The sequence below is a fragment of the Fusarium oxysporum genome, chromosome 13 (assembly GCF_000149955.1).
Source record: "Fusarium oxysporum f. sp. lycopersici 4287 chromosome 13, whole genome shotgun sequence".
In the NCBI taxonomy this organism is placed as follows: Eukaryota; Fungi; Ascomycota; class Sordariomycetes; order Hypocreales; family Nectriaceae; genus Fusarium; species Fusarium oxysporum.
This window is the reverse complement of record NC_030998.1, coordinates 1,021,514-1,036,061: the sequence shown is the minus strand read 5'-3', so window position 1 is coordinate 1,036,061 and position 14,548 is coordinate 1,021,514. Positions and strand designations below refer to the sequence as shown.

The 14,548-nt window shown below is 49.1% G+C and overlaps 7 protein-coding genes across 17 annotated transcripts; 3 read left to right on the top strand and 4 right to left on the bottom strand.

Annotated features, from left to right (window-relative positions):
* Window positions 1-312: 312 nt before the first annotated feature.
* FOXG_20707 (uncharacterized protein) lies at window positions 313-558 on the top strand (the record flags this gene model as incomplete). Its single annotated transcript, XM_018401016.1, has 2 exons — window positions 313-368; window positions 420-558. The coding sequence occupies 2 exons, from the start codon at window positions 313-315 to the stop codon at window positions 556-558; spliced, it is 195 nt and encodes a 64-aa protein (XP_018250810.1).
* Window positions 559-739: 181 nt separating this feature from the next.
* Window positions 740-1,505, top strand: FOXG_12269 (uncharacterized protein; the record flags this gene model as incomplete). The annotated part of the gene is made up of 1 exon (XM_018392027.1): window positions 740-1,505. The coding sequence occupies one exon, from the start codon at window positions 740-742 to the stop codon at window positions 1,472-1,474; it is 735 nt and encodes a 244-aa protein (XP_018250809.1). The 3' UTR covers window positions 1,475-1,505.
* Window positions 1,506-2,891: 1,386 nt separating this feature from the next.
* Window positions 2,892-3,131, top strand: FOXG_20706 (uncharacterized protein; the record flags this gene model as incomplete). The annotated part of the gene is made up of 1 exon (XM_018401015.1): window positions 2,892-3,131. The coding sequence occupies one exon, from the start codon at window positions 2,892-2,894 to the stop codon at window positions 3,129-3,131; it is 240 nt and encodes a 79-aa protein (XP_018250808.1).
* A 461-nt stretch (window positions 3,132-3,592) lies between these two features.
* Window positions 3,593-4,416, bottom strand: FOXG_20705 (uncharacterized protein; the record flags this gene model as incomplete). The annotated part of the gene is made up of 1 exon (XM_018401014.1): window positions 3,593-4,416. One exon carries the CDS (start codon window positions 4,414-4,416, stop codon window positions 4,195-4,197), a length of 222 nt encoding a protein of 73 aa, XP_018250807.1. The 3' UTR covers window positions 3,593-4,194.
* A 442-nt stretch (window positions 4,417-4,858) lies between these two features.
* FOXG_20704 (uncharacterized protein) lies at window positions 4,859-5,452 on the bottom strand (the record flags this gene model as incomplete). Its single annotated transcript, XM_018401013.1, has 1 exon — window positions 4,859-5,452. One exon carries the CDS (start codon window positions 5,450-5,452, stop codon window positions 4,859-4,861), a length of 594 nt encoding a protein of 197 aa, XP_018250806.1.
* A 787-nt stretch (window positions 5,453-6,239) lies between these two features.
* On the bottom strand, window positions 6,240-9,077 carry FOXG_12268 (uncharacterized protein). 4 transcript variants are annotated; one of them, XM_018392024.1, is made up of 4 exons: window positions 8,507-9,077; window positions 7,949-8,452; window positions 7,681-7,895; window positions 6,240-7,635 (listed from the first exon to the last, which is right to left on the bottom strand). In XM_018392024.1, the coding sequence occupies exons 1-4, from the start codon at window positions 8,688-8,690 to the stop codon at window positions 6,574-6,576; spliced, it is 1,965 nt and encodes a 654-aa protein (XP_018250803.1). In that variant the 5' UTR covers window positions 8,691-9,077; the 3' UTR covers window positions 6,240-6,573. The 4 variants fall into 4 exon arrangements, with proteins under 4 accessions (XP_018250803.1, XP_018250805.1, XP_018250802.1 ...); XM_018392026.1 differs by having other exon boundaries at window positions 6,289-7,635; window positions 7,949-9,003; XM_018392023.1 differs by having other exon boundaries at window positions 6,289-7,895; window positions 8,507-9,003.
* A 201-nt stretch (window positions 9,078-9,278) lies between these two features.
* On the bottom strand, window positions 9,279-12,122 carry FOXG_12267 (MFS transporter, SP family, sugar:H+ symporter). 8 transcript variants are annotated; one of them, XM_018392016.1, is made up of 5 exons: window positions 11,889-12,030; window positions 11,178-11,821; window positions 10,310-11,119; window positions 9,853-10,259; window positions 9,279-9,799 (listed from the first exon to the last, which is right to left on the bottom strand). In XM_018392016.1, the coding sequence occupies exons 2-5, from the start codon at window positions 11,301-11,303 to the stop codon at window positions 9,559-9,561; spliced, it is 1,584 nt and encodes a 527-aa protein (XP_018250795.1). In that variant the 5' UTR covers window positions 11,304-11,821; window positions 11,889-12,030; the 3' UTR covers window positions 9,279-9,558. The 8 variants fall into 8 exon arrangements, with proteins under 8 accessions (XP_018250795.1, XP_018250794.1, XP_018250796.1 ...); XM_018392015.1 differs by having other exon boundaries at window positions 11,178-12,122; XM_018392017.1 differs by having other exon boundaries at window positions 10,310-12,122.
* Between the last annotated feature and the right edge of the window lie 2,426 nt (window positions 12,123-14,548).

Sequence of the window (14,548 nt, the reverse complement as noted above, 5' to 3'; positions counted from 1 at the left end):
GCAATCTATCACTCAGTGAGACAAGATAAATGAGCGTATAGCTCTGAACCACAGATTATAGGATAAAGAATTCATTAAATGGGATTAAGTAGCTGGTTGGGGATGCTCTCAGGAAATTATGTCTGTTTCCGGACACGCTGCAATATGCCCAGGCCACGTTCATATAAGTCATCAGGATGGAGACCAGTCAACATTGATAACGAATCTGGGGCCTGTGTCTAAAGCCGCGCATTTATGTTAAAGTTGCAGGCTGTTATGGCATCAAACTGACTCATAGCCTCACGGAGACCCTGTATGGAGGCCATTGACAAGATGACGGAACAGGCAGCCCATACCGCGATTCTTGTTAGCCAGACACAGGTAGCCTGGTGAGTAAGATGCCATCTGAATCAATCTCAGTTCATTTCAATTTATTTTAGGGTGTGTCTCGATCAGAAGGGACAATACTCAATTGTTATAATCTGGTTCGATCGTATAGGCAAGCCTCAGATCAAAATCATCAGCCCGAAGCGTACCTTGGCGGAGCCGATAGCGGAACAAACACCACTACAAGCTTGATTTGTCATCGGGTCAAGCTTCAACTTTGTCACGATCATGCATTTACTCCTTGGACTGTAAATAGTTTCACCGTTGATTTGTAATCTGTTTCACACTCATATTGATCTTTCTCTCCAAATTCCTGTACTCAGAAGCATTTCTCGTAATCTCCAAAGCCACAGAACTTCGAGACGAACCAACAATGGAGGGCAGGAAGATTGTGATTTCGGGTGCAGGCCGTGGCCTTGGCCGTGCTTTGGCCATTGTCGCTGCTTCTCAGGGAGCTACTCCGATATTGCTGGGAAGATCGCAAAGCGCATTGCAAGAAGTCAGTGAGACAATTAAGAGGGACAGCGGCGCAACGGCATACCCTATTGTCTGTGATCTTTCGGACCCTACTTCCGTGGCTCAAGCCGCGAAGGAGATAGCCGAATCACATCCTGATATCGATATCTTGGTCAACAATGGAGCCCATTTCACTGAAGGCAGCTTCGACAAGCAAACCGATGATCAGATCCTATCGGTCGTGAATTCAGCAGTCACTGGCACCATGATCTTGACACGACAGCTTCTGCCGTTGTTGAGACAACGACCTCGAGCAGACATTCACAACATTGTCTCCATGTCTGGCCTTCAGTACGCACGGCTCACAGGCGCTTCCCTTCCCTTCAGAGCGGCAAAGGCTGCTCAGGACGGTTTCACCCAGGGATTGGTGGAGGAACTGAAAGGTACATCCGTACGCGTCACTTCGGTCTATCCTGGGTTGATAGAGGATGTATCGCCTACCAGTGCCGAATGGCAGAAGCTGCGTGGTTCTGAGGAGGGTATAACGAATAAAAACGTCGTTGATACAATCATCTACGTACTGTCGGCGCCACCAAACGTGTCATTACGCTCTATCGTTATCGAGCGGACTCTATCAGACTTCCTGATTTGATCAAGAGTACAGATATTGAGAAGTAGCAAGTCTAGTAGATTCAGAGTGACTTGCGGCAGAGATAAAGGTTATAGTTGTGAATGTGACTTGTTCAAGAATGTGTCATTTTCGAAAGAGGTCACTACCAATTGATTTACCATTCGCCCTTGAATTAGAAGTTCTTGATATCTTTATAGATAAAATTTTGATGTAGCAAATCTAAACTACTGACAATCCCTGGAAGGACTCTGATGCGCTTGCAATGTCAACCCTTTTCTCCCACGGCTTCCGTCCTTTCTCGTTTCGAGACCAGACTTCGTTGATATGCCCAGAGTCGATATCGAGGAAGAACCAGACCTGCGGCTAGTTCTGGTATTTTCATCACCTAGCTGAGAAAAGTGATCCTTTTTCCAGCTCTTCATAAACCCTTGATGGATCTTGAATCTTGAATGTCTTGAAGAATAATGCGGTGACCCTGTCCCACTTGTATCCAAAAATGAGAGCGAGACTAGATACTGCCAGAGTAAATGGTACTGCAGATGACCAAAATACCCTCTGAACTCTGCCTAACTCGCGGACATTTGTAGTGTTCATCCCAAAGAAACTAGTAACAAAAGAGCTGCACATCATCAGATCAGTTGGCACATTCATTTCTGACGCAAAAGACTCACAGGGGAAGAAAGAATAACGTGACGAAGGTAAACACTCTGATAGCCTTTCCATGACCCTCGTCGAGTACCTCTATCATCTGTTTCATGTCGTGTCTTGTGGCGGTCAAAATCCTCTGTGCATGCGGTTTGAGCTGAGAGGTTGCTAATAAGGAACGGCGTCTTTCGCTTCCTGTGTTAGTGGGTATACACACTCGCCTGGAGGAACCGAGCATCTGCGGCCAGAAGGAATGACCGACTCGCTGGTCAAAAGACAGAAGCAAGATACGCCCCAACGAGAATACACGACTGACGGATGCTATGCTCTCTCATGCCAGATAATATACCACGCCCTTCTCGACGGGATATTCGATATCACTGGGGCAGATGCGTTCCTCGCAGCGACTGAGATTCCCGAGACGGCAAAGACTACACAGTGGCGACAAGAGCACCAGGACGAAGATTTGCCCCATGTCCTCGCACGAGACCTATTAGAGGACCACTCAGGTCGAGCATTTCCATCAATTGACCAAGGTATCCCGGCTTGTCTCACGGGATTGGTGCATGTAAAATAACTCCCGAGCAATATAACGAAAGAGGACCATTCATCAGGTCAATGCGGTACCTGTAAACCCGCTGGTCATACTTTATCTTTAACGGATATGTACGGTATACCTGATAAACCACGAGCCGACCTTTGAGGTCGGATAAGAGGTCGAAAGGAAGCTCTCGATGCAGCTGCTGTTAACAGCATGAGAGCCAAGCCTGTAGCACTTTGTGTGCAAGAAGAAATGCCGTGTCGGACTTTACAGAAAGGTGAGCCACTGCTCAACTCCAACGTCGCTATCCTCCAAGACCTGCCAGGATTCCGCGCTCGGGGCTTCTGGCTCACCCATAAGATCCAGTTCGCAAGTGGCAACGCCGAGAAACCCAACACCAACTCGAAAGCTGATCCTACGCCCCAACTCGACACCCAAGCGATACATCGCGATGGTCACAAAGACCCCCCAAAGAGCACCCCTATCACGTAATGAGAGTCCACATAACTCCCTCCCCAGAATACGTAGCGCCAGGGACTCGACCAGACTGCTTTCATTCTGGAAAGGGGGTTGCTTTGCAATAGGACAATCAATTTTGACTGCTTCTCATATTGAGGAGGTGGAATCCCTGCCAGTAGGGAATTAGATGCTCCGGCGGAATCACGAGCCCTTGTAATTGTTGACGAGGATCAGGGTGCCGACGAACCGATCCCTGATATCTTTGAAACATTAGATGAAATGCTTCGACAGAGAGGTAATTTTGACGAGGCTTTTGACGTAGCGACATTGATGTGGAAGATGATACGAAATACATACGACCAAGGGATCAACCCATCTTCTATGCACCACGAGCCAGGTCCAACCTAGTCCGAGAGGGGCCAAACGGGCCCTACTTTGATATTAACCTATTCGAATGTCGTTTCAGGTCTGGAACCCGAGATCGTTCTCTATCCGCCCATCGAAGGGAGGATACTTTCTCGAGCATGCGTGCGACAGTTTCAGACGTCCACGGTGAGCCGACAGCCGACAGCCGTTTGACGGTTTTGACATCCCTGTCAAGGATTTGCCACCTGCTAGTCAAAGCACCATCCTCAACACTTTCCATCGAGCCAGAGACGTTCAGTGTATGCCAGGCTTCGCAAACGAGCAAGCTATCATGGCCACATACGACGGCAAGAAGTTGGGCATTCGGAAGGAGACCAAGTGACCGTGGATAACAAGGGATCTTGGTTTCGACGCATTTGGAAATCAATCTCCCAAGGGGAATGAGAGACCTATGGCCCTTTGCGCATCCTTCAAAAGAAGGTGCGCGCGTACCAACTCCTGGTACCGTAAGATCACGCCAAAGACGTGAAGCGGAGACTTGTCGTTGACCTACCACCCATTCGGGGCCGCATCAAGTATCTCTATGTCGACATCTCAGCCATTACCTGCCAGCTGGTATTTGCTAACCGCAGGGACGACGGTCAGAATAAAGGGTACCAGGATGACTCTTCCCAGCTTCAACTTCAAGTCGGAGCCCTCGCTGGCCCTTGCGGGTTCAAGTACGATTCTCTCAGAGGGGTGCCTTATCCACAGCAACCTCGCTCAAATCGAGAAGTACTTTGGAGGCAGAATAAGGGAGTTTAGATACAAACGTGATCCGGAGGAAAAGCCGGTTCGGCAGCACCACCCAGGTTGCTAATACCTCCCCCCCAAAGTTCTCCAACATACAAGTATCGAAGGCGGCAGCCTCGATATAGCCAACTTCTACGTCTCCAATAGGTCCGACACCCATTAGACAATATCTTTCATCCCTCTTGGTGCCTTCTGCGTCCCCGCCGAGTTGATCCTTCGGTTGAAGGCGCTGCTAATTGCTAACCCGATGGACCCTATCTCCATCAACCTCAGTATTCAAGCGGCAAGTCTGTACCTACAAGTTAAGGCGTCTATCAATCTCGATGCTGAAGGTTGTGCATGTGGCACACGGGGCGTTTTGAACACCCAACTTCAAAGTCTTCATCCTAAATCTTACAACTCTTATCCTGAACTTTCCAAAGTCATCACAAGCTCTTCTAAGCCCATCATCAATTTACCTAGAGCGATTTGAGTAATTGGTCTGCTGCCTGACGTGTGCTTTTTAGATCTGTGATCCAGACTTGATGCGGCTGGGAGATTGTTATCACCACGCAGAACTTAGCTCTCTTACTACATCGGCCAACCAATTTCGGATGTCTCCCTTATTTTGTGGTCATTGCCTCTGGACCGAGGTCATGATCCGACATCAAACAAGCCGCTCTTCTCACAAAAATGCCTGCCTCAATCTTTTTCCTCCTCTCCTCATACCAATTTCTATAGTCGTCTTGCCCCTCTCTCGCTTCCTCACGATGTTCTTCCTCAAGCGGTGGAGGTAAAATGCCTGGCAAAGGCTTGTACCATTGTTCTTTCGGCGTGTTTGTCCCATTAACCCCGCGGAATCCCTTTACGGCTTCCTCGTTGTATGGGAAGCGATCAAGTATTGCTTTGACTAGAGGTGGCGGGAAAGGAACGGCATCAACAACGTCGCGATCAGCGGTGAGGGATCGATAGATTCCGTCTCGGCCAAGATGGCTTATGCCCATGCCCGTTGAGTCACGTTTCATGGTCGCCAAGATATGTTCGAGTTCTTTTTGGGCGGGATCTAGATCTTCATATTCCACGCGCCTGCTTCCAGGTGGAAAGGTGCATTCCGTAGCAGTATTTGTTGTTTTCGTCAGTTTGTTCAGCCATGATGGTGCTACACATAAAGACGCTGGATTCGATATCGGTTCTTGGCATTGCACTTTTGACTTCATGCTGCCTTTATACAAGAGCTGTTGGATGAGTCGTCGTAATAGCGCTTACTTCTTGGTCAACATGTGATAGATCCTTCATTCTAGACTCTGGTCTCTTCAAGGGTCTTGGTAGATCATTGCCTTAGTCACTCCTCGCGGGTTGAAAATGACGACACTCGACATTCGATATCAGATCACTTCTTGCTGTGTTGTTCGAAAAGAGGTTGAAAACCAACAGCCACGCACATGAATATCGCGTGAGAATGATGAACGGCAACGACTTTTCGTGAGTCCCTGGATACTTCAAAGTCTCTGGACTCAAGTATTATTAGTCAGTATGCTTTCGGATTTTCAGCTAGGACCAAAAGCCGGCAGCCGACCGACTGATAACCGTTTCCAAAACGGGATTGTTCTCTTTGGGGGATAGCGGTACCCCAAATTGAGCAATTCCATCACTCCGCAAACCCCTCACGGGCTTTCTTTCTTCGGAACCGTTTATCCTACGAGTACGGAGTTCGAAAGTGGTACGATGTCGAAGTAAGCACTAGTTCTTCCCACCTGCGGAGTTACCTATTTAGTAACGACTTAGCCAGTGCGAATATCTCGTAAACCTCAACCTTAAACCACGTTGTCAGGAAGATTTTAAGCTTCACTAGATAATGTCTCCGATGTCGATCTCTTCGGGAGACGCCGTGAATTCAGTTTGATTGGACAAAGATCTTGAGATCTGACGCCAGCGTCATGAATCATAGTCACATTGTCAAGTTTGCTACGCTACTCAGGTCTTCTTAGCTGAATTGGTTTCGCAGTGAAAGGTTCAGAGATCGTCAGCCCTGGAAGGGTGAGTGCGTTAACTGGCCAATAATTGTTTGAGTTGATAAAAGTTAATCTTCAGGAATGACATCAATACCTCGGTTAACGCTCATAACGGCTTCAGATCATCGTGCATTAGAATTTAAGTTACAGTGATGATGTATATCCTGCCGAGGGTATGTGACTGCTCCTACTGTCCCGCATCACATCTCATTGATTAGTCGGACTCCACGTGAACCACCTGACGATCGAGTCAGATCAGTAAAGTCAGTCAGCCCATCCGCAGCGGCACAAACGTTATTCAAAACGGGTCGCCCTGTGGTGGCAACTTAACGGTTGAGATAATCCATCATCGAAGGCTTCTTCATGCGCTGCGTAGCAGGGAGGACTTCAGTGTCAGGGCCTGGGCTTTTCCAACTGGCAGTACTGATGAGACGAGGGCCAAACTTGATGGCTGTCCGCTTCGCAACCTCAAGTGCAATTGGTTCAAGTATTTGAACCTTATCCTTCATGAAATCGAATATGCTTATTTCGTCGCCATCTCCGTCGGCAAGTCTGAACCGTTCTAGCCTTTCGCGATCGAGGGACATTACGGCTTGAAGAGCCGCATCTGCTAAGACAGCACGCTTGATCAAGATCCTGGTTGCATCCTCGTTTGTGCTAGAGGTAGATGACTCGATGGAGAGCTCCTCCCGGTCAAGTCTCCCCAGGCCTGAGAGAGCCGCAGAGGCGGGCTTGGACGTAAGAGGCTTGGACTCAGAGACCGCAGTAATGAGCATAGGGCCAAGCCATTCGGCAACGTCTCTTCCTCCCTCAAGTTGCCGAGTTGGACCCAGTAAACCTTGAATAAAGGCAGCTCCTCCGTTCATCGCAGCACTCTCTATGATGTCGACCTCCAGGCGACGACGATCGCGGAAATATGGTCCCCTGGAGTCTTCGGTCTCTGGAACAACTTTGTTTGAAAGCTCCACGCTGCATTGAGCTAAGATGGGAGTGATAGCAGGAGCAAGAGTGTCAGCCTTTGGCGCACCAGCTTTCCAAAATTGCCCCATCTTGCTGATCACCTCTGTCACATACTCGTCGTGCTCAGAAGCAAGCACTGCCTGCAAAGCAGCTTCAGCGAGTACCGCACGTTCAGCGGGACCATGTGCTACGATGTCAGTGCTATGAGAAAGCGTGCTCTCTGTGAGTGACCCAAGCAGAGTTCCGGCTACTGCACTAAGATGACCACCGATGGGGCCGAGGAAAGGAGAAGCAACGGGGAAGGCATCTCTTCCCACATGGGCTACACTTTTCAGGGTGTCGAAGAAGTTTTCCTCGTCGAATCTTGGGGTTTCAAACGCTCTGCCGTGGTAGCCTCTGTTGAGACCGTAAGGCTCATTGATGCTTGTCTGGCAGGAATCAGAGACGTCATAAATGAAGGTACAGCTACTCACTGTTCGGTCTTGAGTTTGAACTATTTGGACCTTGCCAATGTCGCCGAAAATCGTCCTCTTGTCAAACAAACTGATCAAATCGTCATAATTGTTACCATTAGCGTTTCCAATCGTAGTGCCTGAGTTACTGTCAAAGCCACCGCCACCATAGCTATGAGTTCCAATTGCATGGAGTCGTCCATTAGAGTTGCGTAAGACTGGGGCGCCAGATTGTCCTGATAAACTGTCAGCATTGATTCGAGAATTGCCAGTTGTGGAACAACCGCACCTGCGAAAGTTGAGATAGAATACTCGACCATGTGGTGAGGACTCTCTCCAATGTTATAGTCGCTCCTGGCAAACTCCTCGTACATCTGAGCTCCTTGTTCATCCTCCAAGGTTTGATCGCCTGGATATCCGACGACACCAAGGTATGTGCCATCGCCCGCCTCTGGGGTCTTCACGTAGCTAAAGATGCGCAAGTTGCCCGTGAAAGGTCGATCAAGCTGAATAAAAGCAACGTCCTTCGCACGGTTGCTCGATCCCTCAATCCATTCAACAGGAGTCACAACTTTGGCGCCGTATCGCGCCTGAACCTGAGGTGACCCGACAGATTGTTTGCCATTATAACCAATGTAGCACTTGATCTGATCAGCTGGGCCAAGCTTGCGTCCCCAGTCGTGGACAACATGACCGGCGGTAACGAGGAGGTCTGGACGAATGAGCCATCCGGTCCCCATCATCCAAGTTTGATCCCCTCTGTCTTGAAACCGGGACTGAATCTTCACAATTGCTGCAAATCTTCGATCAGTATCTCATCAAAGCCTTCTCATTAATGACAACATACAGCGATATTTTCCTCCTTCTTGGAAATCATGAGGGTCTACCAACTGACGCAAGTCCTCTCCAATGATGGACTCTGAGCTACCCTTGCTTCCATCATCTGGGAGGATGGCAGATTCAATGGGCTTGCTAGACGTAGGAAGCGAAAGCGTCCAGGCAGCAGCGCGGCCGGGCCCCGGAAAAGCCATGTTTAACGTATTGAAGGATTGCAGTGAGGTCGTGTTGTCGCGAGAAGATTCGGGGTCCAAGTTAGAATAAGAGCAGTGTAAGATTGAGAAGAGTCTGTTTGTGCTATGAAGGGAATGGTCTCTTTATCTATTCGAACAAGCATTCGACCAATTGTCTGTTGCTTTTATGCCATGGAGTTCCAGCTGGGCCTTTTTAAATAGTTTCATGCATAAAAAATGGTCTACATCAAATAGTGTATGTCTTTCGCGATTCACATCTCAGCTTGGCGAGATCTAGACCGAAGAGAGCAATCAGCTGGCCAAAAGAGGGCGCCCAAACGCCCACGCTAACCTGCACCAGCCAAGCTTCATTCGTATTCTCCGTCTGTTTGGATGGACCGATCAATTCAGCCAGCCACAACCCGAGTATTTATGGGCAATTTACTCCGGCTTGGTAGCAGTACAGTGAATGCTGTAGCAAACGTGATGCGACTAATAAGAATGCCAAGATCTGAACTGACGCGCCTTCATGGTGCAGCTGCATTGGTACTTAGCTCATTGAGACCTGAGCATGTGAAGCAGTAGAGAATGACATGTCACAAAGGTTATCTTATCTGATCAATGTTTGAGAACGTAGCGAAAATGATATTATGCAGAATATGCTACTAAATACAAGGATATAATATGCTCTTTTGGGTTATGTACTTCCTCGCACCCCTGCGCGAAAACAATTTTAAAATGCAACGTCCGTTCCAATCGTTACTCGCCGGGCAGTCCGGCTGCATGTCTATAGCGTGTCCGAGTCCGTAACTTCTATAGTGATGTGTGTACGTGAATGATGTGAGTTGTGAGTCGTGCGTGACGTGATGTGATGGTTGGTGATGGTTGTTTACGAAGAAGCCTCTTCGTCGGTGACACCCTCTCGGGCGTGCTTGGTGCCGTGGGGCTCGCCAACCCACTTGGAAGAAGTGATGGGGTTGACGTGCTGGACGTACATGGTGTCGATCTCCTCGAGAGTTCGGTCCTTGGACTCGATGACGAAGAAGAAGACAATTGCGACGAGGGCAGCACAACATCCGGCGTAGACGAGACCGTAGAAGTAGTCAATGGCATCAGTGATGAATCGAGTGCTGGGAAATGTTAGTGAGTGCTCGATTGAAAGTGCAATTACGAGGCGACTTACAAGAAACCGATGAGGAAGTTGAAGAGCCAGTTGGTAGCAGTGGCGATGGCCATGCATCGACTGCGGTACTGGGAAGGGTACATCTCAGCGACGACAGCCCAGACAAGAGGACCCCAGGTGGTAGCAAAGGCAGCGATAGCCAAGCAAGAGAAGGTAACAAGGACGGCACCAGCAGCGGGAGTGGAGAGAGGGTCCTGTCGGTCAAGAGCGAAATGTCCAACAAAGGCGTAGATGAAGAAGCACATCATCATCCAGGCGGCACCGATCATCAGGGACTTTCTGCGACCGCACTTCTGGACAACATAGAGACCGCCGAATGTGCAAGCGCAGTTAACTGAGCCGAGAATGAGCTGAGTGACGTAGCTGTCCTTGAGGCCAGTAGAGGCGAAGACAGTGGTTCCGAAGTACTGTGATTGTTAGTCAATTGTTGCGATGTGATGCCATTGAGTTTACTTACGAAGAAGAAGTTGATACCAGTGAGCTGCTGACCGGCCTGGAGAGTGATACCGAGAATGGTACGGTAGGCCATACGGGGACCAGTGAAGATCTCGACAAGGCGTGTCTCGGGAAGAGCCTGTTCCTCCTCAAGCTTCTCGCGGATATCGTCGATCTGTCGGTTGACACTGGGGGAGTTGATGTCGAGACCAGCAAGGTTGGCAATGGTCTTTCGGGCTTCCTCAACCTTACCCTTTCGGTAGGCGAATCGAGGAGACTCAGGAAGGAGGAGGATGCCAACACCGAGAAGGAGAGCCCAGAGGAAGTTGAGGGCGTTGGGGATTCTCCAAGAAGCGCTACCATCGTAGTGGTTGGTACCCCAGTTAACCATCTCGGCGCACCAGATACCAAGGGTGACAAAGAGCTGATAGCAGGAGACGATGAGACCTCGAATGATGGCGGGAGCACTCTCACTCTGGTACATGGGGACAGCGACAGACAGAGCGCCGACACCAAGACCTGTTACAAGTCGACCGATCGCGTGTTGGTACCAGGCGTGTTGAGAGGCGACCTCGATGATGGTGCCGACGCAGGTCCAGAGAGCAGAGATGGAGATAGTCTTGCGGCGGCCAATTGAATCGCAAAGGTTGCCAGCAACGAGAGATCCGAACAAGCAACCAATGGAAAGAAGACCGGTGATAGTTCCTTGTCGTGCGGCGCTGAAGTTGTATGTACCATCGCCGTTGGGAACACCGAATCGCTCGCCGTAATCCTTCATCATGAAATAACCAGAAACTTGACCTGAAGAGTATCCAAAGATCATGCCTCCCATCTAAGATTTAATTAGTTTAATTCCATTGCGATAGCTTGTTGTGGTGTTGAGAACTTACAGATGCGACCAGGCCCATGAAGCAGGCCCGGAAGGTGATGCGACCATCGGTATCGGGAGAAGGCTTCCTCTCGAGATGCTGACCCTCGCCAGCATGTTCATGGCGTTTACTACCAAAGAACTTCATATTGAAAGTGTTGATTAGACCAATTGGTCAATTGAATGTTGTATGTGTGTGATTGATGTTGTGAAAGGGTTGTACACGAATGCTGTGATGAGCCAGAACAGAGATTGAAGCAGCGAAGAGGTGCCATTTTGACTGTCTTTATTGTGGAGATGATCGTCGAGGGCCATCGCGGGCACCGAGAGACCAAGACCATGCCAATGGGTCCATCTCATGACCTCTGATGGTCATGCTTTGAGCGAAAACTCAAACCCCGGGGGGCTCAGGCAAACGACTTGCGGAGACTGACGTGGGTGAGCAAGAACTAAGCTAAGGTTTGTGGACTCGAGGGACCAAGACTTGGAGAGAAGCGGAGCAGCTGTGAATAGAAGGCCCGTAGAGTCACGTCATGAGAAAAGAGTCGAACTGTGTGAGGTAAGCATTCCTGTGCTGGGCATCTCATCACGCTTTCATCGGCAAACGCTACGCCCAGGAGGGTACAACAGCACGCCCCGTGGGCTGATTGGTCTAACGGAGGTCCCCTAGTCGCCCTTAATCCAGATTCATCTCCGTTCAGAAAACGGTGGATCGATTGGAGAACGAACGTACGTGGGGTGACATTGACAATTTTTTTTCCTCCCTGGCCCTTTCTACTACCGGCGCCTTCGGCATTGATGACGCACTTGGACCCTGTGAGATGAATAATGGAACCACTTTGATCCATATTTTTGTTCCAAGAACCCAGTTTTTGCTTCCATTGGTCTTCTGGTGGCATCTCTTGGCGCGAAGATCTTCGGCAGAGGCTGCGTCGACGGGAATACGCAGGTCTTTGAGGATGAAGATATTGAGCTGAAGGACAGACTGTAGAAACGGTCAGAGTATTGCATTGTCAGTAACTAATTTACTACACATCTATCGCTGAATTGCAATCTCCCTTCTCGCCCCGACACAGCTAGTCAGCTTCCACATATTTTCGGTGCTCGCCTTGTCCGCTGAGCAGAGCCCCATTCACATGATATGACACCGAGAGTCGCCGAATCGGTCGGACCGACTGATGATTGAAACGTCGGGCTCGCGCAGATTTTTATTTCCGAATGCTAGATTCTGGTGTTTTTTCCTCTCGAATTCCTGATTCTGATTGTGGCCAAAAACGTGATGTTATTATCACGGCATTCGTCTCCCGTCAGATACCGCATCTGATCTGATCTTTTAACGGTATTTCCGGCAACGCCAAATCGCCGGTTTATTTCCCACTTTCTCGTGAGGTTTATTTTGTTGTCTCTCGTAAAGGTACTCAATGGTCTAAACTCGGCCAAATGTCTCGAGTCTTATCCACGCACGTTAGAGACTGGCCGAATTGAGCGGAGCATGCTCAGCTATAGAAGCTCCATTGCCAAAACAGAGTTCATGGATTGGATAACGACGTCGCTGTGCTCGGTCATTTTTGGGTCCAGCGATAAGCCTTGGAAACTCAATTGGAACAAGACAGAAGATCAGGACAGGGCATGCGATGATGCGAGATAACACCGAGCAAGCATTATTATCTGCGACAAAACAACCCAACATGGCAGGTAGAGAAACATGCATTCAATTGTCGTGATTTGTGCATCTGAATCGCATCACCAACCGTCGTCGAATTAATCGCCACGCGCCAACTTACACAGACTCTGCATCGCACAAAGAATCGTTCTCGAACCTCCGTGCCTTGTTTCCATTCCCGCAGAGCCTCCTTTACCCCTGGACCCATGGCATCATAAAAATCACCCATGCTAATGCGGCTCTGCAACGGCGGAACACGATACCGTATCCACACGGGCCGAAGAAAAGAGGCACTCGGCGATACTCGATGCGTATTCCCACTTATAATTAGTGGATGCTATTCGGACCCGAACGTTTGAGCCGTTCCATCCAAGCCAAGGAACAGAGTAAAGTTAACGGAGTGCGGAGCCCGCGCAACATGCACCTGCACGGCAATTAATCGCGGAGAGGGAAAAAAAGGTAGAGATCGTGGGTGATGGATGACATGGAGAAGTCCGTCACCTTGGAACGGGGTCTAGAATATGGAGGATGTCGGAATGTTTTGACAATAACAGTCGACAAAGGCCTGATCTTGACTATCTTGTCGGATGACGTTTGCAGTCTTCGTTTCGGAGACAGCCATAGTTTCTTTGCTGTGACAAACGAGCTGAAATGCAATATACATGAACCGAGATTAATATCACATGCGGTAAAACTATTGAAGTCTAGGCACGAGATCGATATGCACTTGATCAAATGACCAACTGTATCAGTTGACTAGCAGATTCTTCTTGAGAAATTTTATATACATATTTGAGGCTTTTACTATGTTAGACCATTGAACCTTATGTTTGTTGACGTCGTGCTGATCCTCACCTCTAAATCTCTCATCTCAAAACACCTCCCACGTCTCACCAATCCAACTACTCGAATCTCTCCGTGTTGCTAATCCCCTCAATCTCCATCCGGGGATAACCTGCCAGCACGCACGCAACCCTCCCCATCCCACACAGGATAAACGCTCCCCCGGGTCTCTCTCTCGGTCTTACCCACAGGTCGCGTATCCGCCTCATCGTCCTCTTTTTTCTTCCCCAGTCCAGTCCCCTTCATGGGGTGTGTAGGTATTTCGCCGAGTAGCTGTTGCCTCCCCCAGAGCCACTCCTCCTCCACAGAGTTGAACCCCCCCCTTTTTTTTCTGCAGACTTCTCCTGACGAGCTTATCGGTCCTTTGGGACAAGAGAGACCGCGGGCAAGCGAGGTTTTACATCCCGCATCCTCCGCATTTGTGGGAGATATTGCGGGCGGTGGGAAATTTTTGCAGTTCACATGAGGGTTTCCAACGTACGATCTCGGGGCAGGCATCTATTTGGAGTTTTCTTAGGTATTCTATATGCAGAAGGTGAGAAGGTATCATATCATTGTTTCACCCTGTAAATCCGGGCATATCAGTTTGGGCAGTATTGAGAAGACCTCGTGAGGACTACCCTGCACACACTTTCGGAAGAACACTGAGATAATGAGATAAATTCAGTTAGAAGCAGCTGTGCAGTAAAGGAATTGAGAAGGAAGGCTTTCTCAATGCATAGACATATGTCGTAGTTCCTCCAAGCCAGTTTATTGGCACGTGAATGCACATGTCCATTTTCCCTAGACAACACCAAGCCTGAATCAAGAGCTTCATGGTCACAGACGCGACAACTAGAACCTCCAATTCAGTTGTGAGATCTTAACAACTTCCCACCAGATTGTTG

Coding starts and splice junctions, on each gene's coding strand:
- FOXG_12268 (XM_018392023.1), bottom strand. CDS start 8,690: ATGGCTTTTCCGGGGCCCGGCCGCGCTGCTGCCTGGACGCTTTCGCTT. Junction 8,453..8,506: donor AGAAGGAGGAAAATATCGCT/GTATGTTGTCAT, acceptor GAAGATTTGCAG/CAATTGTGAAGATTCAGTCC. Junction 7,896..7,948: donor TTCTATCTCAACTTTCGCAG/GTGCGGTTGTTC, acceptor ACAGTTTATCAG/GACAATCTGGCGCCCCAGTC.
- FOXG_12267 (XM_018392015.1), bottom strand. CDS start 11,303: ATGAAGTTCTTTGGTAGTAAACGCCATGAACATGCTGGCGAGGGTCAG. Junction 10,260..10,309: donor CTGGTATCAACTTCTTCTTC/GTAAGTAAACTC, acceptor TAACAATCACAG/TACTTCGGAACCACTGTCTT. Junction 9,800..9,852: donor AACTTCCTCATCGGTTTCTT/GTAAGTCGCCTC, acceptor AACATTTCCCAG/CACTCGATTCATCACTGATG.